Genomic DNA, 24,252 nt, shown 5'->3' on the forward strand with positions numbered 1-24,252 from the left:
AGGAGATGGTCAGAGGATACGGGCATGCAATAGGAGATGGTCAAAGGATACGGCATGCAACAGGAGATGGTCAGAGGATACGGGCATGCAATAGGAGATGGTCAGAGGATACAGGTATGCAATAGGGGACGGTCAGAGGATACAAGCATGCAATAGGAGATGGTCAGAGGATAATGGGCATGCAATAGGGGATGGTCAGAGGATACGGCATGCAATAGGAGATGGTCAGAGGATACGGGCATGCAATAGGAGATGGTCAGAGGATACGGGCATGCAATAGGAGATGGTCAGAGGATACGGGCATGCAATAGGAGATGGTCAAGGGGGGGTGCGGCCCGCACCAGGTGACACCATCAGAGGGGGGTGACACCAAAATGACTGACACTTGTCACTTTGGTGTCACCCCCTCTGAAAACCCGGGCACTCGTGGACCAGGAGCCCGATAGGAGGGAGCCCGGCTGCATACCTTATCCTGCCGGATGAACATCCCCTCTTCTCTTTGCCGGCGCCCATCACCAAGATGGCCACCGGTGGTGAAGTGCATGTGACGTATACGTAATGACATGCACACCGGGTGACGCCCGGCCTAGTGAGGCTGCTGCAGGCATGCAACAGAAGATGTTCAGAGGCTATATTCAAGCATCAGGGGATGGTCAGAGGCTACGGGCATGCAATAGGAGATGGTGAGAGGCTACAGGCATGCAACAGGAGATGGTGAGAGGCTACGGGCATGTAGCAGGAGATGGTCAGAGGCTACAGGCATGACACAGGAGATGGTCAGAGGCTACAGGCATGCAACAGGAGATGGTCAGAAGCTACAGGCATGGCACCGGAGATGGTCAGAAGCTACAGGCATGACACAAGAGATGGTCAGAAGCTACAGGCATGCAACAGGAGATGGTCAGAGGCTACAGGCATGACACAGGAGATGGTCAGAGTCTACAGGCATTACACAAGAGATGGTCAGAGGCTACAGGCATGGCACAGGAGATGGTCAGAGGCTACAGGCATGACACAGGAGATGGTCAGAGGCTACAGGCATGACACAGGAGATGGTCAGAGGCTACAGGCATGCAACAGGAGATGGTCAGAGGCTACAGGCATGACACAGGAGATGGTCAGAGTCTACAGGCATTACACAAGAGATGGTCAGAGGCTACAGGCATGGCACAGGAGATGGTCAGAGGCTACAGGCATGACACAGGAGATGGTCAGAGGCTCCAGGCATGCAACAGGAGATGGTCAGAGGCTACAGGCATGACACAGGAGATGGTCAGAGGCTACAGGCATGGCACAGGAGATGGTCAGAGGCTACAGGCATGACACAGGAGATGGTCAGAGGCTACAGGCATGACCCAGGAGATGGTCAGAGGCTAAAGGCATGACACAGGAGATGGTCAGAGGCTACAGGCATGGCATAGGAGATGGTCAGAGGCTACAGGCATGGCACAGGAGATGGTCAGAGGCTATAGGCATGACACAGGAGATGGTCAGAGGCTACAGGCATGACACAGGAGATGGTCAGAGGATATGGGCATGCAACAGGAGATTGTCAGAGGCTACAGGCATGACACAGGAGATGGTCAGAGGATATGGGCATGCAACAGGAGATGGTCAGAGGCTACAGGCATGACACAGCAGAGTTACAGTAACAGGTATGTGTTTCCTTTTTGGATGAAACAAGTGTTCAATGGTTTGTCACCACACTCCAACTGCCAGCTGCAGCATGTTGTCTGTCAGGGGTATGCTGTGACCTGTAGTCCTCTTGCTGTGCAGTGCGACACTCGTTGTTGAACCCTTCAAATGCCAGAAAAGCTCACTAGGTAGTGCGTCACAAGCCGTGCAGAGCATGACATGCGTTGCAGAGCATTGTGCCAATATCAGTCATCTTGCATAACAGTTGTAGAGGCGTCCAGAAGGAGAGACGATGGCGCCCCGTGCAGAGCATCGCTCACACTGCCAGATATAGATTCCTCCCTGCTCGCAGAGCGTTATGTCACACCGGCATCTGATGATGGCAGATAATCAAACGAACTGAACAGAATAAACAACACACAAATACAGAGCCATGTTCTGGGATCACATCCATGTACCAGAGAGGGGAAGTGTGAAGAGTAGAGAAACGGTAAAAAAGAAAAGTGTTGTCCATAGCAACCAATCAGATTTCACGTCTCATTCTCCAATCTGCTCCGGCATATTAAAACATGGCATCTGATTTGCTGCAGCACCATGACAACAATCAATAATGCGCCAGATCTCAAACATCACCCCTATTTATAAATCACGCAGGCCTATTCAGCATGGGTGTGCAATGATGCTGAGCAAAGTTCGGTAACCCATAGCAACCAATAACATTTCAGCCCCCTGTGGTCCGAGATGACTTATGAGTTAGTGCCCTTTGTGGCTTAAGTAATGCTGTTGCCCAGGGCCACTAATCGGATGCCATTGGCCATCAAAAGTCAGCATTTCCCTTGTTGCTTTGGGCAACCACCTAATTCTCTAGATCCGGTTCTAGCAACGAGCCCCGTTCTATGGGGGCTATTTATCAAAACTGGAGCAGGCAGAATGTGGAGCAGTTGCCTATGGCAACCAATTAGCATCTCTCTTCGGTTTGCTCAGGTAAGATTTGAAAATGAGAGAGAGAAGCTGATTGGCTGCAGTGCAAATCGGCTCCAGTTTTGATACATTACCCCCCAATCTGTTTTGAGAAATCCTCCTCATTGAATAAGGCTCATTCCTTAGAACCAATCAGCTTCTCTCTTTCATTTTCAAAGCTTAACTGCACAAACTGAAGGCAGAAGCTGATTGGTTGCCATAGGCGACTGCTCCAGATTTGATGTACTGAAGATATATATATATCTCCAGAAAGCCTTCACGCACAGATCACCACACAAACCTTGCAGCACAACGGTGAAAAGTTGAGATCCAGTAGTCGCAAAATATCACAGTGAAACGCGTCGCCTGCCTGGCAGAGCGCTGCGAGATCGCAGTTCCATGGCAGGAGACATCAGGGCGCCGCCAGTCATATTGTTAGGTGGATAGAGATCATACCTTGCAAGGGAGGATGTGGCACCTTACAGAGGAATAAGAGAATGCAGGAATGAGACGAGAGGAGGAAAGAGAGAGAGTGAGAGAGGAAAATGGTGAGTAGGAGGGTAACAGCAAAGCAGGGAGGGCGAGAGAGAGAGAGAGATGACAGAACGAGATACAGAAAAGTAAAAACATTGCCGTTAAGGAAGCCAGAGAGCGATAACGACGTGCAAAATTTTGGTAACCAATAGCAACCAATCAGATTTGGCCTGTCGTGCATTTTAAATCAGTCATCAAGGTGACCACTGACTGGTTGCTGTGGGTTACTGCGCTTTGCACGTTGGAGGAATATACCAAAAACTGGAGCCGACTGAAGCTGGAGCAGCTCTGCATGGCAACCAATCAGCTTCCCTCTTTCATTTTCAAAGCTTAACTGGACAAACTTGCTCTACGTTCCCTCTGCTCTAGTTTTTATGAATACCCCAAAATCTAGAGCAGTGGCCCAAGCCGACCAATCAGCTTCTCTGTTTCATTTTCATTGCTTAACCGAACAAAGTGAAGAGAGAAGCTGATTGGTTGCCATGAAAACCTGCTCTACGTTCCCACTGCTCCAGTTTTTATGAATTCCCCAAAATCTGGAGCAGTGGCCCATGCCGACCAATCAGCTTCTCCGTTTCATTTTTAAAGCTTAACTGGACAAACTGAAGGGAGAAGCTGAGTGGTTGCCATGGGCACCTGCTCTATGTCCCCTCTGCTCCAGTTTTTATGAATTCCCCAATATCCGGAGCAGTTGCCCATGCTGACCAATCAGCTTCTCTGTTTCATTTTCATAGCTTAACTGAACAAACTGAAGAGAGAATCTGATTGGCTGCCGTGGCTGACAGCTCCAGATTCTGGCTGCTGACGTTTTTATCCATTCCCCCCCAATATCTGGAGCAGTTGCCCATGACGACTGATTTGCGGCATGGGAACTGATTTGCTTCTGCCTTCCATTTTTACAGCTTAAATGAACAAACTGAAGAAAGAAGCTGATTGGTTGCCATGGACAACTGCTACAGATTCCTTCTGCTCCAGCTTTTATGAATTCCCCCAAAAAACTGGAGCAGTTTCCCATGCCGACCAATCAGCTTCTCTTTTTCATTTCAAAGCTTAACTGAACAAACTAAAGAGAGAAGCTGATTGAACTAATATCAAAATCACAAGTACTTTCGGGGCCACGTTGGGTCCCCGTTATCAGGCTCAGAATAACACACTGTGCAACACACTGTGTGTTGCACAGTGTGTTATTCTGAGCCTGATAACGGGGACCCAACGTGGCCCCGAAAGTACTTGTGATTTTGAATGACCGTTGTCATTAAAATATATTGAATCTACTTTTGGAGTGCTGGTGACATCTTTTGGAATTACCCCTCCAATGGTGGCACCCGGATGCGGGTCACACCCCCCTTGTGTCCCCTCTGCCATTTTAAAGAAGACCTCCGGCAAGTGCAGACCGGGGGCACAGAGGAAGTAAGGGTCCCGTGCGACGGTAGAGGTCTCAGATCTCGCCAATGCCATCAGAGTGCAACGTATGGAAACCTCACCCTGAGCAGACTTTCCAGCCTGCGGGACAACAATCTAAGCACCAGTGATGGCCCCTGGAGCAGGTACTGTTACACAGCAGATGCCACCACGTGTCGTAACGGAATCACGTACCGTTCACAGTATATGCTGGAGCAATTCTGACCTTTAAAGGAGAGCTGAAGCCATTTTTTGATAGAGTAAGGGAGGGCTATAATAACCCCTGTCTGCTTTTCTATTGCCATCTGTGTCCTATTGGAGAGATTTCCCTTCACTTCCTGTCCAATAGCCACAATAGGAAGTTAGAGGAAATCCCGCCAAGGTGAAGGCAATCCCTGGTGTTCACCAGAACCAGTGTCTCCACTGGAAGATTTCCCATCTCTTCCTGTTCTCATGACAACTCAAAGGATTTTCTTTCACTTTCAGTGATAACGGTCAACAGGACAAATAGAGAGGGTCAATCTCCATAACGGGGGACACAGGCAGCATTCAAAACCTGACAGGGGTTCTAATCCCTCTCCACTCTTTAACTTCTGCTAAAACTTTTCAAGCGAAATTCAGTATTTTGGGCTCATATTAGGGGACATTTCCATGGACAAATGTTCACACCCTGCAGAGCTGATGAGAATTAGAAGTCCTGGCTGCAGATACTCTCACCTTGTACAGATTGTACAGTAGTAACAAGTGCCTGAGCCGCGGCGCCCAGAGAACTACATCCCCCAGAGTGCTTTGCTCCGGAGCGGAAGTGACGTCAGGTCCTGCCTTCACCCTGGTAGCAGTGCTGGTGATAGACATGCGGTGGTGAATGCAGTCAGGTGAGCGCTGTGTGTTGCTGGCAGCCTCCTGTGGGGATTATATTGTTATTGTGTATGATATAGAGTCTCTGGTCTCCTATTGCTGCCCGGAAATAATCCAAAAACGGTATACAATGTATATAAAGTAATCCAGGAAGAGATCATGTATCTGTAGTGGTGTCAGCTGCCACTGCTTTACACCATAAGTTCTCCTTCAAACACCTTCGCCTTGCTTGAAGACGTGGCAAAGCGCATGCTTTGACGCATGTTAACGCAATGTGTCGCACTTGCGGTGCCATTACTCGTTAATAAACCCCCAAACGCAGCTGGTATAATGCGCAGGGGAAAAGGCACGGGTTGCTTGCAGCTGAAAATGCTGCATGAGCTACTTTGATGCGTTTGTTGCGCATGCAGCACCCATTGCAAGCAAGGTGGAACCGGGGCAAAGAATGTGTACGAATGCGGGTTCCCGCATCACATTGGATTATTTTCTAACTCAATTTTGTTTTGTTTTTTTATTACTTTATTTCTTCATTCTGATTTTCTGTACTCCGCAGTTCGTTTTTTTTTTTTTTTTTTCTTTCCCTCTTATTGATTTTTTTTGGAGACAAATGTCTTATGTAGATGAAATAGTTAAGTAGAACTGAAGCCTAAACACTTTTTTATTTTAGTTGAAGTAAAAAGTTAATGTGAGGGTGGGTTATAACCCCTGTCAGCTTTTGGAGAAATTTCCCCCTGCTTCATGTTTGATAGTAACAACGGGAAGTGAGAGAAAATCCCTGGTGGTCAGTAGAGCTGGTGTCGCCACTGGAAGATTTCCCCTCTATTGCTGTTCTGGTGACAACCACAAATTTGGGAATTTCTCTCACTTTCAGTGATAACGGTCACCAGGACAAAAAGAGAGAGTAACAGGGGCTTGTTGGAGACTTGGGGCATGCTATAGGGCTTGTTGGAGACTGGGGATGTGCTATAGGGGTTGTTGGAGACTGGGGGCATGCTATAGGGGTTGTTGGAGACTGGGGGCATGCTATAAACTGAGGGCGGGCTATAGGGGTTGTTGGTGATTGGGGACATGCTATAGGGGTTGTTGGTGATTGGGGACACGCTATAGGGCTTGTTGGAGACTGGAGACATGCTATAGGGGTTGTTATATCTGTAAAAAATAAGTCAACGCAACTGGACTTGCTGTATTTTTCTTGAAGACGTTTCACTGGTCATCCAACCAGCTTTTTCAATTCAGAATGATTTGTACAAGACATTTTCACAGACATATAGGGGTTGTTGGAGACTGGGGACGTGCTATAGGGGTTGTTGGAGACTGGGGACATGCTATAGGGGTTGTTGGAGACTGGGGGCGTTCTATAGGGGGTGTTGGAGACTACGAGAACATGCTATATAGGGGTTGTTGGAGACCGAGAACATGCTATAGGGGTTGTTGGGAGACTGGTGGCATGCTTTACCAGTTGTTTGTGACTGGGGACCTGCTATAGGGGTTGTTGGAGACTGGGGACCTGCTATAGGGGTTGTTGGAGACATTCCCACCCCTGATCTTTTCTATATGTGTTACACCTCTATGTATGCATCGATATGTGTTCCACCTGCAGAATTGTATCCAGTGATGTTTTCTTTCCTTCCTACAGGATGTCTGAGGGAGCTCAGAAGAATGACTCTGGTCCAAGGCCCCAGATATCAGGGGGCAGAGGACTGGTGGGACGCAGACCTTCAACTCCCCTGACCCCAGGCCGCCTCCCGTCTATCCGCTCCAGGGATCTTACCCTCGGTGGTGTCCGGAAGGTGGGATCTACTTTCATATCCATGTCCTAAGGTTTAGCACAGGCATATAGGTTAAAGTGGAACTCCTGCTTTTTTGTTTTTAGTTCTTTTAATACAAGAGTACATTGTGATTGTAGGACGGGGAAGATCTTGGTAATTGCTTCATTTAAATTCATGTTTTGTGACTTTTTTTTATTTTTTTACAGAAAACCTTTGCTCCAAATATAATTAGCCGGAAGATTAAAGAAGAGTGAGTATCTTGACTATTCACCTTTCACATTATTCTAGTTGTCCGGTTTTTCCACGTGTGGTACATTGGCTGGCTTAAAAAGTCCTCACCCCCTCCATAGTATTTTTCTTATTTCGTTGCATTACCACCCCCCAAAAATAGATTTTTGGGGGTTTGTATCATTTGATTTACACAGCATGCCTACCGCTTCACCTCCTCATGTATCACTTCTCCCTCCCTTTTACATTGTAAGCCCTTACGGGCCGGGACCTCCTTACCATCTTGTCTTGTATTGTAACTGTAATGTCTTCCTTATATTGTAAAGCGCTGCGCAAACTGTTGGCGCTATATAAATCCTGTGTAATAATAATACCACTTTGAAGATGCAAAATATTTTTTGTGATGCAATTAAGGAATAAGACAAAAAAACAGAAAACATGAGCGTACATAACTATTCACCCCCCCCCCCCCAAAGTCAATACTTTGTAGAACCACCTTTTGCTGCAATTACAGCAGCAAGTCCATTGCAGTACGTCTCTATAAGCTTGGCACATCTAGCCACTGGGATTTTTGTGTATTCTTCAAGGCAAAACTGTTCCGGATCCTTCAAGTTGGATGGGTTTCGCTGGTGTGCAGCAATCTTTAAGTCATGCCACAGATTGTCAATTGGATTGAGGTCTGGGCTTTGACTAGGCCATTCCAAGACATTTAAATGTTTCCCCTTAAACCACTCGAGTGTTGCTGTAGCAGTATGCTTCGGGTCATTGTCCTGCTGGAAGGTGAACCTCCGTCCCAGTCTTAAATCTCTGGTGGACTGAAACAGGTTTCCCTCAAGAATCTCCCAGTATTTAGCGCTATCCATCATTCCTTCAATTCTGACCAGTTTGCCGATCCCTGCCAATGAAAAACATCTCTGCAGCATGATGCTGCCCCCACCATGCTTCACTGTGGGGATGGTGTTCTTTGGGTGATGCGAGGGTATGGATTTGCGCCAGACATTGTGTTTTCCTCTAAGGCCAAAAAGCTCAATTTATAGTCTCATCTGACCAGAGCACCTTCTTCCATATGTTCGGGGGTCTCCCACATGCCATTTGGCGAACAGAAAACTGTTTGCTTATTTTTTTCTGTAAGCAATGGCTTTTTCCTGGCCACCCTTCCATAAGGCCAGCTCTGGTGAGTGTACGGCTTCAAGTGGTCCTATGGACAGATGCCCCAATCTCCACCGTGGAGCTTTGCAGCTCCCTCAGGGTTATCTTTGGTCTCTTTGTTGCCTCTCTGATTATTACCCTCCTTGCCTGGTCAGGGAGTTTTGGTGGGCGGGCCTCTCTTGGTAGGCTTGTTGTGGTGCCATATTCTTTCCATTTTCTAATAATGGATTTAATGGTGGTCCATGGGATGTTCAAAGTTTTGGATATTTTATTTATAACCCCCCCTGATCTGTACTTCTCCACAACTTTGTCCCTGACCTGTTTGTAGAGCTCCTTGGTCTTCATGGTGCCGCTTGCTTGGTGGTTTTGCAGACTCTGGGGTCTTTCAGAACAGGTATTTATATACTGAGATCATGTGACCGTTAGATTGCACACAGGTGTATATATACTGAAGTCATGTGACACTTGGATTGCACACAGGTGTATATATACTGAAGTCATGTGACACTTGGATTGCACACAGGTGTATATATACTGAAGTCATGTGACACTTGGATTGCACACAGGTGTATATACACTGTATACTGAAGTCATGTGACACTTGGATTGCACACAGGTGGGCTGTAAGGAACTAATTATGGGACTTCTGAATGTAATTGGTTGCACCGGATCTTATGTAGGGGCTTCATAGCAAACAAGTTATTTTCTTGCTTTCCCTTCACCATTTTGGACTATTTTGTGAATGTCGATAACATGAAATCCAAATAAAAATCCATTTTAATTCCAGGTGGTAATGCAACAAAATAGAAAACAAAGTCACTTTTGCAAGCCACTGTATATCTAACTATATTCAGGTCACAGAAGCTTTGGTGTGCTGCGGAGCGGTGACCTGTGGTGCCAATCCACTGTGCTGCGGAAAAACGCAGACATGGTGCGCTGGATATCACACCCACATTGTGGTGTGAGCGGGGCACTTAGAATACAATTGTTTTCTACGTACCCAGGTCACCGCACATAGTGTGAACGTAGCCTAAAGGAAACCTGTCATGAGAGAAGTATGTCAACTACCATTGCTGATCTCCCTTTGAAAGTGCTAGTTATCTAGCCATCATGTTCATCCTCTGGTTTCAGTCATTTGAGTCACGGACTTGCAAGAAGTTATATAGATTAGGGGGTTCTACCTGTTACCTGCTGCATCTTTTTGTCAGTTCACTGTTTTCAGAAATGGAGGCAAAGGACAGCGAGGCAGCAAGCATATTCAGGGGAGGTCAGCAGTATTCCTCCCATGGCAGATATCCCTTATATTGCCAGATTGAACATTTTGAGGAATGTCAGTGTTATGAGAGAACTACTCAGTAACTCTGTTCAGTTTATAGTATGGATATTGTAAATAGAGTAGATCAAGGGGAGGCAACCTCGATGCTCTAGCTGTGGTGAAACTACAAATCTTATAGTGCCTCTGGGAGTCATGCCTTTGGCTCTGAGTCTTGCAATGCCTCACGGGACTTGTAATTCCACAACAGCTTGGCTGCCGAGGTTGCCTACCCAAGGAGTAGATGTTCCTACTACAGCAGAAAGAGTCAGACTCCACGGATTTGGAAACCCTGGTCAGTAGATCGAACCACTCTCCTCTGTGGGGATCGAAGCTAGTCAGCGGGTTAAAGTCTCCCCTACATATAACTACTGCTTACTCTAACCCATGATTATTATTCTGCATTTGCATTCTACTCTTGTGCATTCTTTTAATTTGCATTTTCCTCTTCATCTAGGCCAAAAGAAGAGGTTTCTGTAAAAGTTGACAGATCTGAACGTAATAGGGATCGCCGAGGAGATGGACCAGGAAGGGGACGAGGGAGGCCGCAAGTTATCCAGAGTCACTCCATCTTTGAGCAGGGACCAGCAGAGCAGCTCAAAAAGAAAAGTAATGCTTATGGGAGATTGGATTAGTATTGGTTGAACCCGATGGACTGTTGTTTTTTTTTTACACCTCATTCTTATTAAACGAGAACTATGGGGTCAGGGCTTTTCCCCATAGTTCTCCTTAGGGTAACGGGAGGACACAAACTAGCGTCCTCCCATCACCCTGCTGCTCGCGGTATACTGAGATGCGGGAGCGGATCCCGACATCGATGTCGAGATCCGCCCAGCTGCGTGAGTGACAGCTGGCTCTGCCTATCTCTAGAGGCAGAGCCAGCTGTAAACCCGCCCCCTCCCCCGTCCGTTCCGCCAGCCAGTGCTGGCGGATCGGGGAGGGGGGAATCCAGCCCCTCCCCTGTCACGGCAGAGAGCCGTGACAGGATCGAGTGGTGAGCGAACGCTGGTATGTGTTCGCTCACCTCCCGATCTACTGAGCCGACCTGTGACAGTCTCATTGTCACAGGTCGGCTAGAACTATGAGGTGAGTGAAAAGCACTTGCCTCATAGTTTTCCTTTAAGTAATGTATCTAAGCCGCCAATCACAGACCTTATTCGTAGACAGAAGGCTAACTCCCTGAGAATGACAGGCAGAGGAATATCTGCTCATAAATGAAGGAATGACCTGAGCTTCTGGACCCAATGTAATACCTGGCCGATGAGGATATCGGTCCATGTGCAGTACTTTGATCCTGTCTTCTGCTCTATAGCACAGGGAAGGATCGGTCCTACTAGCAGATATATTTAAGAAATTAGACTGCCTTCTTTAGGTGCCATGATATGCTTTAAACTGGGTTCACACTTTCCCGCTGCGGTGCGTTGCAGATATTAACACAATGTTAGCAGATATTAACACAATGTTAGCACACATTACATGTGTTAGTGCCTTGCACTGGCATTCATTCTGAATGGCTTCTGAACACAGTAAGGCAATGCAGCTCCTATGCACGTGTTGCAGTGCGCCACAACACCCATATTACCATACGTTGCGGTACATTGCTTGGCAGATATAGTCCATGTCTGTTTTAAAGGACATTTTGGAAAAAGTGTGAGCCCAGCCTAAAGTCAAACCCGTGATTATTTTTTATTGGACCCCTAGGCTGTGTCCAAAAAATTAAATGTCCAAAAAAAATAAAATTAAAGTAAGGCTGCAATACTCGCCCTCAATCCATAGCTTTTCCACACAGTACCTCTTCTCCACCACAAGAGGTCTTAGCTTTTCTGGGTTAGATGAAGTGACTCAACGCGGAAGACTGGGGGCATGCTAAGTGCTGAATGTTAGGGGCAGCCACCATGGCACCCTGCATTCAATATGTAATGGTGCTGATATCATGTCAGCCATGCTCTCTGTATCGTTAAGGACTGGAGAAGAGGTGAAGAGAATGATGGGGCATCATGTGACTGGCCTGGATACTTTGAAGAAGTTAATTGGAAAAAACAAAACGCATAAAAAACATGTGGGGGGACATTTCAGGGGAGGGAGGGGGCAGCTGAAGGTGAAAGTGTGACGCCTGTAGATGGGCTTAAAACACGCTGATTGGTTTCTAAGAAGAAACATACACTGAGACTTGGCATATGACATGTGACAATACATGATCTCAATATTAGTAGGTTCTTGATTCCTAAGCATGTACCAAAAGCCAACACATTTCATGAATCTTCATCCTCATCAGGGAATATGTCATGCCTTTGAGCACACCGCATATAAAAGTTAATGTATGTACATATCTCCAGCAACTTGGTCACTGCCTCGATTTGCTTCCTTACATTTTTCAGCAAGCATCCTAGATTTTCACACCTTTGTGCCTTTGCTGTTCTTTTTTTATATATTTGATAGAGATTCTGCCATAAAGGTGGAAACTGATTCAATTTTTCTCTTTTATCTCTAGCTGCATGGGACGGGCCATCTGATGCTGGGGATCTTGGTCCCTCCCACATCATCAACATAAAACGGGAGAAAAGGGAGACTGAGGAAGAAACTAAACAGATCCTGCAAATGCTGAAAAATGATAAGGTGGGTTGACTCCATAAATGCCTTACTTGGCTTTCTGTTTGTTTTAGTTCTTTCTTGAGCCTCCTTAAAGTGACCGTGAACTCAGGAGTTCAATATTAATAGTTAGGCTACTTGCTATGATGTCCTTCCTTCTGGAGGGGGGAGGGGTATTTTTGTTCCCCATGGTCCCTGTGTGTGTTGTAAAGTAGCCCCTGTTCCAAGCTCACTCCAGTGATGGACTACAATTTCACCTTTAGTTTATTCTTTGTAGTCCATTCTGGGAGCGAGCTTGGAGCGGTGACTACTTTACCTAACACACACAGGGACCATGGGGAAGAGTAGCCCCCCTCCAGAAGGAAGGACAGTGTCGGCACCAATTCAGAGATGATTGGAGGATCGACAGCCGAGTGATACACAAATAAGAGACATTGTTGTTAATAGTTAAGGTACCTGAATGCATTTTTTTGATTTAACTCCTGAGTTTAGCGTCGCTTTAAGACAAATTGACCTTGACGCATAATTATAGCTGCTCAGTTATCAACCTCTATCTGTTTCATAGGAGCTATTACAGCTGCTGGGCAGCAAGACCTGTATTTCCTAATACATCTAAAGGACCGTACTTACGTTATTTTATTTCTGAATTCTTATTGAAAAAATGGTTTACAGTGTAGGGGCTTGTTGATTGAATACTAAGGGGTTCATTGATAAAGCTTCTGCCCGGTGTATACCGTTTGCACGGTACTAGCGCCCCTACATGGCGATGAGAAGTATAGGAAATTCCTATACTCGCCAGCGCCATCTATTGTGTAGCGCTATGCAGAACATTTAAGACAGCACCCATTTCTTTAAGACAAAAGGGAATGTATATATTTGGCTTGTTTTGCTTGAACGGTCTGCTTCAGATCACCCCACAGCATTACAGTGGGATTGAGGTCAACACTCCTACCTGGTCATTCTAATATACAGAATGAGGGGAATTTATCAAAACTGGAGCAGACAAAATGTGGTGATTGGTTGCCGTGCACAGCAGCTCCAGATTTTGTCTGCTCCAGTTTTTATAAATTCCCCCCAATGATATGCCCCTGTATGTAGGATCATTAACATATTGCATGAACAGTTTACATTTTTTTATCTTAGGCTTACATGGTTTGAGTGGTTGAACAAGTAAATCAGTCAATTCCTTCATCCATGCTAAACAGCGTGGATGGTGGAATCTCCACTGCTGGCTATTGTATTCAAAAGAGAAATGGAAGCGAGGTGATGAATACGGATCCCCAATCAATAGAAACTGGAGTCCTTGGTATAGAAAAATGGCTTGGAAGCCCCCCTTCCCCTTCACAATAGAGGCTACCCGAATTGAGAAGTCAATGGGGGGAATTTATTAAAACTGGAGCAGCTGTGCATGGCAACCAATCAGCTTCTCTTATCAGTTTGCTCAGTTAAGATTTGGAAATGAAAGAGAGAAGCTGATTGGTTGCCATGCACAGCTGCTCCAGTTTTTGTCTGCTCCAGTTTTGATAAATTCCCCCCAATATGCATTTCAGCCAGACAAAGCGCCAAACAAACGTTCTTAGAATCCTGGATAGTATTTGATTAATTTCACAATTTGGCACTTTCTCTGGCTATTGAATTCTTGGTCCCTCTGTCCTTGAACTGATTGGATGCAGTCTCTGTTTGGGCCAGAATTTTTTCCACCATTGTTTCCGCTCAGTTGATTTTTCAGTCGACTTATGTAAAGCCGGGATGTTCCGACGGGGCCACCGATGGCTTGAATTGTTGCCAATTCAGCATGAACCAGCTGTGTGTGGCTAACTTTGGACATTTTTGTTCCATTAGTGAATGTAAGTTAGTTATATCACGTCAGCCACTTCTCTTCCAAGCTTCCCTTCTCCTTTGGTCTCCTAGTGGTCAGTCTCGGTTTAGTTCTCTTTTCTGGTGTATAACAATGGTTTACTGTCCTTTTACAGTTTCTGAATGACCCAGGTTTACAGAATGATGCGCAGAACCATCCTGTACAGCTCCCACTGGCACATTCAGGGTGGCTGTTTAGGGAAGACAATGAAGAGGAGGACACGCTGCCTATGGTCCCCAAAGAAGAACAGATGGAGGTGGACCCCTCATCTGTCAAAGGTTAGTACATTTAAAAGGGATCACTTACTTAAAGCTGGATGCCAGGAAAGCAGCTAATACAGAAACACATCTGTCAATTATTCTACCTGCCAAAGGATCTGTAATTTAGTTCAACATGTGATCCACCCACCTCTTCCAGACAGAACAAACAGTTCCTGGACTTTTGCACAGACTACACTGCAATTATTTTGTGCAGACTGGTCCAGAGCCTTCCCTTCTATTTAATGTGGAACAGAAAGAGGTAGGAAACGGCAACAAAGTTTGTTAATATCCTCGCAATGTGCATGGATCACCCAGGAGGAGCAGCAGCATACAGATAAGGTCATTCCACTGCACTTTGCTCGTTTGACCATGTTCATTGTGTCACTAAGAGCACTGTAAAAAATAAAGCTTTGAATGGTTCAGAGTGTTGTCCTTGCCTCTGCTCTGCTGCACTGTTTATTACAGGAGACGAATATCCAGACACATTCTGGTACATATCTGAGTTCTATATAAAAAAAATCCATAATTTATAACTAGGGATGCACACATATATCGGCCGCTGAAACATATTGGCCGAAAATGGCATCTTTGGCAAAATGCAGAAAGTGCCATTTTCTTGCCGATATAGCGGTGCATCCGTTCTTTCTCTCCTCCCCGCTGTGTGCTGCTCTGTGTCCCGCCGTGAGTGGCCGGCGTCTCTCCTCCCCGCACCGCTCATCCTCCTGTGACAGACCAGGAGAGGGGTGTGGGGGCGGAGACAGCCAGGGCTGTCACAGGTGGCTGAGCTCGGCTCGCTCACTGACACAGGAACGAGAGTGGTACAAGCACTCGGTGATCAGTGATCGCTGAGTGTTTGTAAATAATTGAAGACAGAGTATGGGTATTATATCCTCAATTATGAATGAATGGGAAGTTATCTACATCATCTCCTGTCCATTCATGATTGTGGTTATAGTAAACACACTCTGTCCTCATGTTATGAATGAACAGGAACACTCAGTATAGAGGATTCCTGTTCATTGATAACGGGGGCTGCAGAAAAAGAGATTGTTCACAATCTCTTTTTCTATTTTAAAAGGGAAATATCTGAGGTCTGTTTATTATTATACAGGATTTATATAGCTCCAACAGTTTGCGCAGCGCTTTACAATATAAGGAAGACATTACAATCACAATACAATTTAAGACAAGATGGTAAGGAGGGCCGTGCCCCTGAGGGCTTACTATCTAAAAGGGACCCCCAATATTTCCCCGAAGTCCCTAAAAGTAAAGTAAAAAATAAATAAATATTAAAAATGAATGAATAAAATATAAAAAAATTATTACGGTTTAGTTCTCTTTTCTGGTGTATAACAATGGTTTACTGTCCTTTTACAGTTTCTGAATGACCCAGGTTTACAGAATGATGCGCAGAACCATCCTGTACAGCTCCCACTGGCACATTCAGGGTGGCTGTTTAGGGAAGACAATGAAGAGGAGGACACGCTGCCTATGGTCCCCAAAGAAGAACAGATGGAGGTGGACCCCTCATCTGTCAAAGGTTAGTACATTTAAAAGGGATCACTTACTTAAAGCTGGATGCCAGGAAAGCAGCTAATACAGAAACACATCTGTCAATTATTCTACCTGCCAAAGGATCTGTAATTTAGTTCAACATGTGATCCACCCACCTCTTCCAGACAGAACAAACAGTTCCTGGACTTTTGCACAGACTACACTGCAATTATTTTGTGCAGACTGGTCCAGAGCCTTCCCTTCTATTTAATGTGGAACAGAAAGAGGTAGGAAACGGCAACAAAGTTTGTTAATATCCTCGCAATGTGCATGGATCACCCAGGAGGAGCAGCAGCATACAGATAAGGTCATTCCACTGCACTTTGCTCGTTTGACCATGTTCATTGTGTCACTAAGAGCACTGTAAAAAATAAAGCTTTGAATGGTTCAGAGTGTTGTCCTTGCCTCTGCTCTGCTGCACTGTTTATTACAGGAGACGAATATCCAGACACATTCTGGTACATATCTGAGTTCTATATAAAAAAAATCCATAATTTATAACTAGGGATGCACACATATATCGGCCGCTGAAACATATTGGCCGAAAATGGCATCTTTGGCAAAATGCAGAAAGTGCCATTTTCTTGCCGATATAGCGGTGCATCCGTTCTTTCTCTCCTCCCCGCTGTGTGCTGCTCTGTGTCCCGCCGTGAGTGGCCGGCGTCTCTCCTCCCCGCACCGCTCATCCTCCTGTGACAGACCAGGAGAGGGGTGTGGGGGCGGAGACAGCCAGGGCTGTCACAGGTGGCTGAGCTCGGCTCGCTCACTGACACAGGAACGAGAGTGGTACAAGCACTCGGTGATCAGTGATCGCTGAGTGTTTGTAAATAATTGAAGACAGAGTATGGGTATTATATCCTCAATTATGAATGAATGGGAAGTTATCTACATCATCTCCTGTCCATTCATGATTGTGGTTATAGTAAACACACTCTGTCCTCATGTTATGAATGAACAGGAACACTCAGTATAGAGGATTCCTGTTCATTGATAACGGGGGCTGCAGAAAAAGAGATTGTTCACAATCTCTTTTTCTATTTTAAAAGGGAAATATCTGAGGTCTGTTTATTATTATACAGGATTTATATAGCTCCAACAGTTTGCGCAGCGCTTTACAATATAAGGAAGACATTACAATCACAATACAATTTAAGACAAGATGGTAAGGAGGGCCGTGCCCCTGAGGGCTTACTATCTAAAAGGGACCCCCAATATTTCCCCGAAGTCCCTAAAAGTAAAGTAAAAAATAAATAAATATTAAAAATGAATGAATAAAATATAAAAAAATTATTTTTTTTATAAAAAATAAATACAAATAAAATGTTAAAACAAAAGTTAGAATAAAAAACATTTTCGGTTTCAGCCTGACATTTTTTTCGTTTCGTTTTTGACATTTTCATTTTGGTGCACCTCTCTTTATAGTAAAGAGCTGGGTTTAAGGGCCTGTATTGACAGGCTTTTGTTCCCTTCAAAAATGCTTCTCACTGGATGACACAAAAGCATGCAGTGTGGGAGGTCAGCTACCAATCAGGGATCAGGCCCTGCCGTTCAGGGATCAGGCCCTGCCGTTCAGGGATCAGGCCCTGCCGTTCAGGGATCAGGCCCTCCCGTTCAGGGATCAGTTTGGAAAGGACATGGTTCAACAAACAGCTTTTTATGTGGAACAGAAAGAGGTAGGAAACGGCAACAAAGTTTGTTAATATCCTCGCAATGTGCATGGATCACCCAGAGGAGATTGATTTTTCTCAACAAAAGTGGAGTTACCCTTTAAGGGAACATTAGCAATGGTGTCTTTTACATAAAATTAATGAGTAATTGTCATGATTTAGATTGGACTGCATGGATAATAGACTGCAAGAGAACTGTAATAATGTAGGATATTTGTGTTTTGAATTTTGTCTTTTTAGTAAAGGAAGAACCAATGGAAAATGAGGATGATGATGTGAAACCTGGAGTTCCCCAGTGCAAGGCCCCTGTAGTGAAGAAGCCACCGGAAAAGAAGGATGTGCCACTGCCGGAGTTGTTGGAATCTCTGGGGATCTCGGGAGAGGACGCTCTTTTCTTTGTGCAGCTCCCAGACACACTCCCAGGACAGCCACTTACCCAGGAATCTCGACCTGTCCGCAGTGAAGTGCAAACTGAGGATGGTCATGTGTTACTAGTCAAGGACAAAAGTCAGGTGTGTACGGGACGTGCATTCAATTTAAGCTGTGCTAAATCGGACACACAGAGAAGGATTCGTGTCTACTCCTAGGAGGGATTTTAACCCCTTCATGACTGAGGCCCTTTTTTCCATTTTTGCACCCATGTTATATTCCACATTTTAGGCCTGAAAATGACGTAAAACCCCCCCAACATTATATATTTTCTGAATGCCAAGACCCTATAGAATAAAATGGTGGTAGTTGAAAATGTTTATGTTGCGCAATATTAGCGCAACTCCTTATTAAACCCCAAAATTTAGTGACAAATTTAATTAAATGCCCCAAAACACAACAAATTACCCATTTTTTAAATGAAATATAAAAGATGAGGTTACAACGAGTAAAAGTATGTAAACCATAGTGTAAATTTCAGCGGTATATGAAATGCTTACAAAATTAAAATTAGGACTTGAAAGGTCATGTTCACTTTAAGAAACCATTGGACGATTTAGCCACACCCAAAGGGAAGTATTAGTAATGTCCATATAACAAAGATCATTTTACACACTCATTTTTTTGGGATCCAATGGCGTTAATAATAACCTTTTTATTTCAGTCTGCAGTTGGATGTCATTTTCTGCCAAAGAAATAAAGGATAGGTGTGCTATTAGTGCACCTTTTATTATAGAGCATACCTACCTGCAACCTCATCTGTGAAGGTTCTCATTCATCCAGGTCATGGTATATCTGTAAAAATTAAGTCAAGTATACCTAAACCTAAATAAAAAAGGTCACTCCTTTGAAGACAGTTAAGTACCCATCCTACAACATTCACCATATTTATTCCCAGATAAATGTTGTACAAGTTATTCTGAATTGAGAAAGCTGGTTGGATGACCAGTGAAACGTCTTCAAGAAAAATACAGCAAGTCCAGTTGCCTTGACTTATTTTTTACAGATATACCTGCAACCTCGCTTCTCCTAGATCTTCAATGTGGGTCCTACCTGGCATTGCAAAGCCTCTGTCTAAAATCTTCAGAGCAGTACACATATACGATGCACCGGTTCTGCACCTAATAGGCAAACATATTGAGGGGGAATTTATCCAAATCTGGAGCAGCTGTGGATGGCAACCAATCAGGTTCTCTTTTTCATTTTCATATCCTAACTGAACAAACTGAAGCCATGGACAACTGCTCCAGATTCTGTCTGCTCCAGTTTTGATCAACTCCCCCCAATGTCTATTACATGTATTAAAGGCCAAGACAGACACGAGTTGTACAGATTTCAGGCAGACGCTGCACATTGGTGGCCAATGATTACCTCGGAGGAGCAGGGTTGTTGGTTTTATATGATCCATAATAAAAGTATACTTATTTCTCTTGCATGACACCAGGGTGACAGTCATTTGAGATTTATAGGTATGTGCTCCTCATCCTGCTCATGTCCGTTCTTGAGAAGATCTTGAGGTCACACTACAGGCAGCCTGTAGCATGGCATATGGCACCCGTAAAATTGTACTTAGGGATACTGGGCTCTTGCCATTGTCCTTTACTTGAGATAATGGAACAATGCAGCAAGAGAAGGAACCCCCACTGCAGAGGGTGTAGAGCCAGGGTGCTTGGGTTTAGAGATCCAGCTGCTGGAATTTCAGAGATTTAGGAAATAAAGGTGATTTTGGTCAGTTGATATTTTAACTGAGATATCAGATTGAACGGACCAACACTTCACTTTGATATTTTGTTGAAGCTGTGATTATATCATTTGTTTTTTCTTTCTGCAGGAGACACCAGCAGCAGAGGAAATCTGTTCATTGCGCAATGTGTCTGAGGGACAGATCGGAAAGCTAGTTGTGCGTAAATCAGGCAAAGTGCAGCTTGCTTTGGGCAAGGTTACACTCGATGTCACGTTGGGAACTTCCACCTCCTTCCTGCAGGTGATCAATCTAATTCACAGTTCATTCTATTGAGAACTAATATAAACATAAACCTAACTCCTAAAACAAGCCATTAGGAGGGACTCCCCGACCCCCCCAATAACACATAGAAGTATATTTATAAAACATTCATAGAGCGAAAGCTCTGCAAACAGCTAGACGAAGCCGAGGCGCATAGGAAATTAGTATGCTCGGCTCCATCTAGTGGCCATAATGTGCTGCAAATCTAAAAGTCAGATGCTCGCAGAGCTGTTCGCTCTATGAACACTTTATAAATACACCCCTTAATCTCTTTTTTTCACTACAATGGCATCAAGACTACACAAATATTTTAAGACTCTTTACAGTTAAAGCGTTTTCCATAGTGCTATATAAAGAACCCTGAGCTTTTCACATAATTTGCCATCTCCTAAGGAACATTTATAATGCTCGCACCATAGTCATAGATTCTTGGGCCAGGGTGAGTAGAAGCTGAGGAAGCTGCAACTGCACTAACACCAAATAAAATGTAACACACATGCTATATACAGTGCCCCTATTGGTAATGTAACCTAGCATCTCAGTCTTGGTGCTGATTGCTGCTTAAAGGGTACGTCCGCTCATGGCCTGCAGCTATGGTATTTAAACTAATCAGCATTTTTCTAAGCTGCAAAGTGTTTTTTAAGCTACTGGAACCCCTTTGACAGCATAGTCAATTTTATTCAAAAGTGACCTTCGCCTTTAAGCCCTCATTCACACTAGAAAAGGCCGGCACGTACAGCTCTGTGCTGCGTGCACGGCTGTATTGTGCAGCTCCTGGGAAGGACGGGCGCTGCGTGTGATTAGTACGCAGCCCCCGTCCTTCTCTACGGGAGTACGCGGCCGTACGCCGCCCTACGTTCGCCCACCCTGCAAGTCTGTGTGGGTATCCGTACTCCTATGCTGACAGGATGGATGCTGTCTGCGTCCGAGCCGGGACACCCGTACAGACCTGCACTTGGGGTGAGCGTAGGGCGGCGTACAGCCGCGTAGTCCGATAGAGAAGGAGAGGGGCAGCGTACTAATCACACGCAGCACCTGTCCTTGCCGGGAGCTGCCCGATACGGCCCTGCACGCAGCACGGAATTGTACGTGCCGGCCTTTTCTAGTGTGAATGAGGGCTAAATGATGTACAATAACTTCTGCGTTCTCTTTTATAGGAGCTGGTGTCGGTCGGTGTTGGGGAAGCCCGTCGAGGAGAGATGATGGTTCTTGGACATGTTCAGCATAAACTTGTCTGTTCACCAGATTTTGAGTCTTTGCTGGAACAACGGCAGCAATGAGGCCAACACTCTGGCTTATAGAGCACAAACTGTTTAACGTAATGCTGTGTCTGCTGTGGCTGGGCCACCCTTGAGTCCAGAAGCTGTGGGGAAGCTCTTTATTTCCAGTTTATACCACAGATACACTTGGATAGTTCTATCCATATGCTTGAATAATTATGTGAAGATGGAATTCTGTATTGATCTGAGAAGACAAGTTGGAACGGTCTGAAGAGCTACTTTAATCCAACACTTAAATGCCTTGTGGAGTGAGCTGAAACACAGTGTGAAGTTTTTCTTGTGTAGAAATCTAGCTTTTAACGTGTGTTTAATGGTCGCTCCGGCTTCATAGGCCATGACTTTTCTAGAAGAAGGTCTTCCAACAAGGAAACAGCTCTTATAAGTAAGAATAATAAGTAAGGCTCAGACTATTGCCTCCTTCAAAGGACTCATGATGTGTCATCTGGGGAAACTTGGTTTTGCTTAAAGGAGAACTATGAGGTGAGTGATTTTCACTCAACCTCATAGTTCTAGACGACGTGTGACAATGAAACTGTCACACGTCGGCATGCTGACTGGCGGAACGGACGGGGGAGGGGGCGGGTACAGCTGGCTCTGCCTCTAGATAGGAAGAACCAGCTGTCGATCACGCAGCTGGGCAGATTCAGACAGTAATGTCGGGATCCATCCCGGCTGTGGCGGTCTCGGTATATCGCGAGCTGTAGCTCGCGATATACTGAGCTTTGGGTCACGGGAGGACGCTAGTTTATGTCCTCCCGTGACCCTTAGAACTATGGGGAAAAACACTTACCCCATAGTTCTCCTTTAAAAGCCTTGTCCATTTAATGCAGGTATTTCAGTTTTCTGCAGATTAGACCACCTGCCAGCTTTCCCAGATTAGTTGGTTAATTTGGAGATCTGTGCTTCTAAGTTCCCAGGTCTGCTAACTAGCCATGACTATTCTAGGCTGTTACCATTGGACTTTTCCTTTACTTGAGATAATGGAACAATGCAGCAAGAGAAGGGGGAGACCTCATTGCAGGGGGTGTAGAGCCAGGGTGCTTGGTTTCAGAGATCCAGCCACTGGAATTTCAGAGATTGAAGGAATCAAGGTAATTTTGGTCAGTTGATACTTCTATTGAATTATCAATTTGAATAAACTGACCCCTTACTTTTCTTATATTTTGACGGCTTTATTTATACGATATAGAAAAATGTGCTCTATGTATTTAATAAGAGAAAGTCGCACTGTATGAAGTGATCAGATATTATATTGTAATATAAATAAAGATGAGATCATGTGTACAGAACTGCGTAGTACCTTCAACATGACTCTACACCCCCGACCCTTCTTTCTACCTCAACCACCAGCATTTGTGGAGCTTGTACAAACACTGATATGGTCTCCACTCAGACATTGATGATCATCTCATCACTGGAACCCACTTTGTGAAATGCCATGGTCGCCGGGAACATGGTTGTCTGGGAAAACTGACCTGTGCTTAGAGAAATATGTAGCCTGGCACTGGTGACTTTTCCTTCTGAAAATAGTGGTAGCCTGGCTATCATACTGATCCGGTGGTTTCAATGTTTCCTTCAGCTTGTTCACACCGAAAGCATGTGCGTTCCAGAGCGGTTGCTGCTGGAACGCACCGCGATCGCTGAGAAACTTCCCGCCACAGTGCGATCTAACGCGCGGCAAAACTTTGCCAGCGTTCTGTTCCACTGCAAAGCAAAAACTAGTGCAAGCCAGTTTTGGAAAAAGTTTTGCCAGGCGTCCGATCGCACTGCGGGCGGGGGGGCGTGGAAGCGGTGCCATTTAATACAATGCCACGCCCCCCTCCCCAAAACGCAAGGGGAAGTTTCTCAGCGATCGCGGTGCGTTCCAGCAGCTGCCGCTCTGGAAAGCACACGCTTTCGGTGTGAACAAGGCCTAAGGGCCTGTTCACACGACGTCCGGATACTGTCCGGACCAGATCTGTGCGCTCCTACACCCAAAATAAATCCCAAATTACACCTTTGTGTTTTATGGACTACAGTTCTCACAATCGCGTTCCGGTCCGGACAGAAAAAATACTGCATGTTACATTTTGTCCGGTCCGGAAATGCACAAGCGCGTTAAATGCACTGCAGCTAACATACTGACAGCCCCACTCCAACCAAAATAAAAATAAGATATATATATATTTTTTTTAACTGGAACACATCAAAAACGCGCTGCATGCATAGCACCGCGTCTCCAGATCTGGACCAGAAAATCGTGTGAACAAGCCCTAAAGAAGTACGCAGATCAGGTAATCATAGTTAGTGAATACTTGTTCTGTGCCAGTGACTCAAACAATCGCTTTGAAGACAGAAATGGCAAGTTAACAAAGGCAGCCTGCATATTTCTCTTTGTATAGGGTCTACTAGGCTTCAAAAACTGTCAAACCAGCACACAATGATCTTCCAAAGAGAATCAAATTTTATTCCACACGCATCTGTACAATGCGTTTCTGCCTCACACGGCCTTAGTGTAAGTCAGAAACGCGTCATTGTGATCCAACAGCAACCCCACTAAAATAGCACGCCACACAGGGCGGGGAGTGACATTTAGGAGCACCTGTATCTAATAAGAGTCCAGTCCAGTTTCCAGCGTATTTTGGAAACCTGTATGGAGGAAATGTGTTGTTTTTTTTGGGTGGTGGGGGCGCTTCCTATACTTAGGGCCAGTGCACACCTAGGCGATTTATCGCGCTGTTTGAGTCATGCGATATCGCGCAAAACACAGATTCGCATTGCAGTC

The 24,252-nt window shown here is 45.2% G+C and overlaps 1 protein-coding gene across 1 annotated transcript; it reads left to right on the forward strand.

Annotated features, from left to right (window-relative positions):
* Nucleotides 1–5,284: 5,284 nt before the first annotated feature.
* POLR3D (RNA polymerase III subunit D) lies at nucleotides 5,285–21,526 on the forward strand. The gene is made up of 9 exons (XM_018570217.1): nucleotides 5,285–5,405; nucleotides 7,025–7,178; nucleotides 7,364–7,407; nucleotides 10,304–10,455; nucleotides 12,338–12,462; nucleotides 14,409–14,571; nucleotides 18,015–18,286; nucleotides 20,035–20,187; nucleotides 21,366–21,526. The coding sequence occupies exons 2-9, from the start codon at nucleotides 7,026–7,028 to the stop codon at nucleotides 21,486–21,488; spliced, it is 1,185 nt and encodes a 394-aa protein (XP_018425719.1). The 5' UTR covers nucleotides 5,285–5,405; nucleotide 7,025; the 3' UTR covers nucleotides 21,489–21,526.
* The last annotated feature ends 2,726 nt before the right edge of the window (nucleotides 21,527–24,252 follow it).

This window comes from Nanorana parkeri, unplaced genomic scaffold (genome assembly GCF_000935625.1).
Source record: "Nanorana parkeri isolate BGI_ZX_2015 unplaced genomic scaffold, ASM93562v1 scaffold1480, whole genome shotgun sequence".
Taxonomy (NCBI): Eukaryota; Metazoa; Chordata; class Amphibia; order Anura; family Dicroglossidae; genus Nanorana; species Nanorana parkeri.

Bases quoted from the DNA above. Each gene is read 5' to 3' on its own strand.
- POLR3D (XM_018570217.1), top strand. From the start codon at position 7,026: ATGTCTGAGGGAGCTCAGAAGAATGACTCTGGTCCAAGGCCCCAGATA. The intron at 7,408-10,303 runs GTGAGTATCTTG...CTCTTCATCTAG, and splicing joins AGCCGGAAGATTAAAGAAGA to GCCAAAAGAAGAGGTTTCTG. The intron at 18,287-20,034 runs GTGTGTACGGGA...TTCTTTCTGCAG, and splicing joins TAGTCAAGGACAAAAGTCAG to GAGACACCAGCAGCAGAGGA.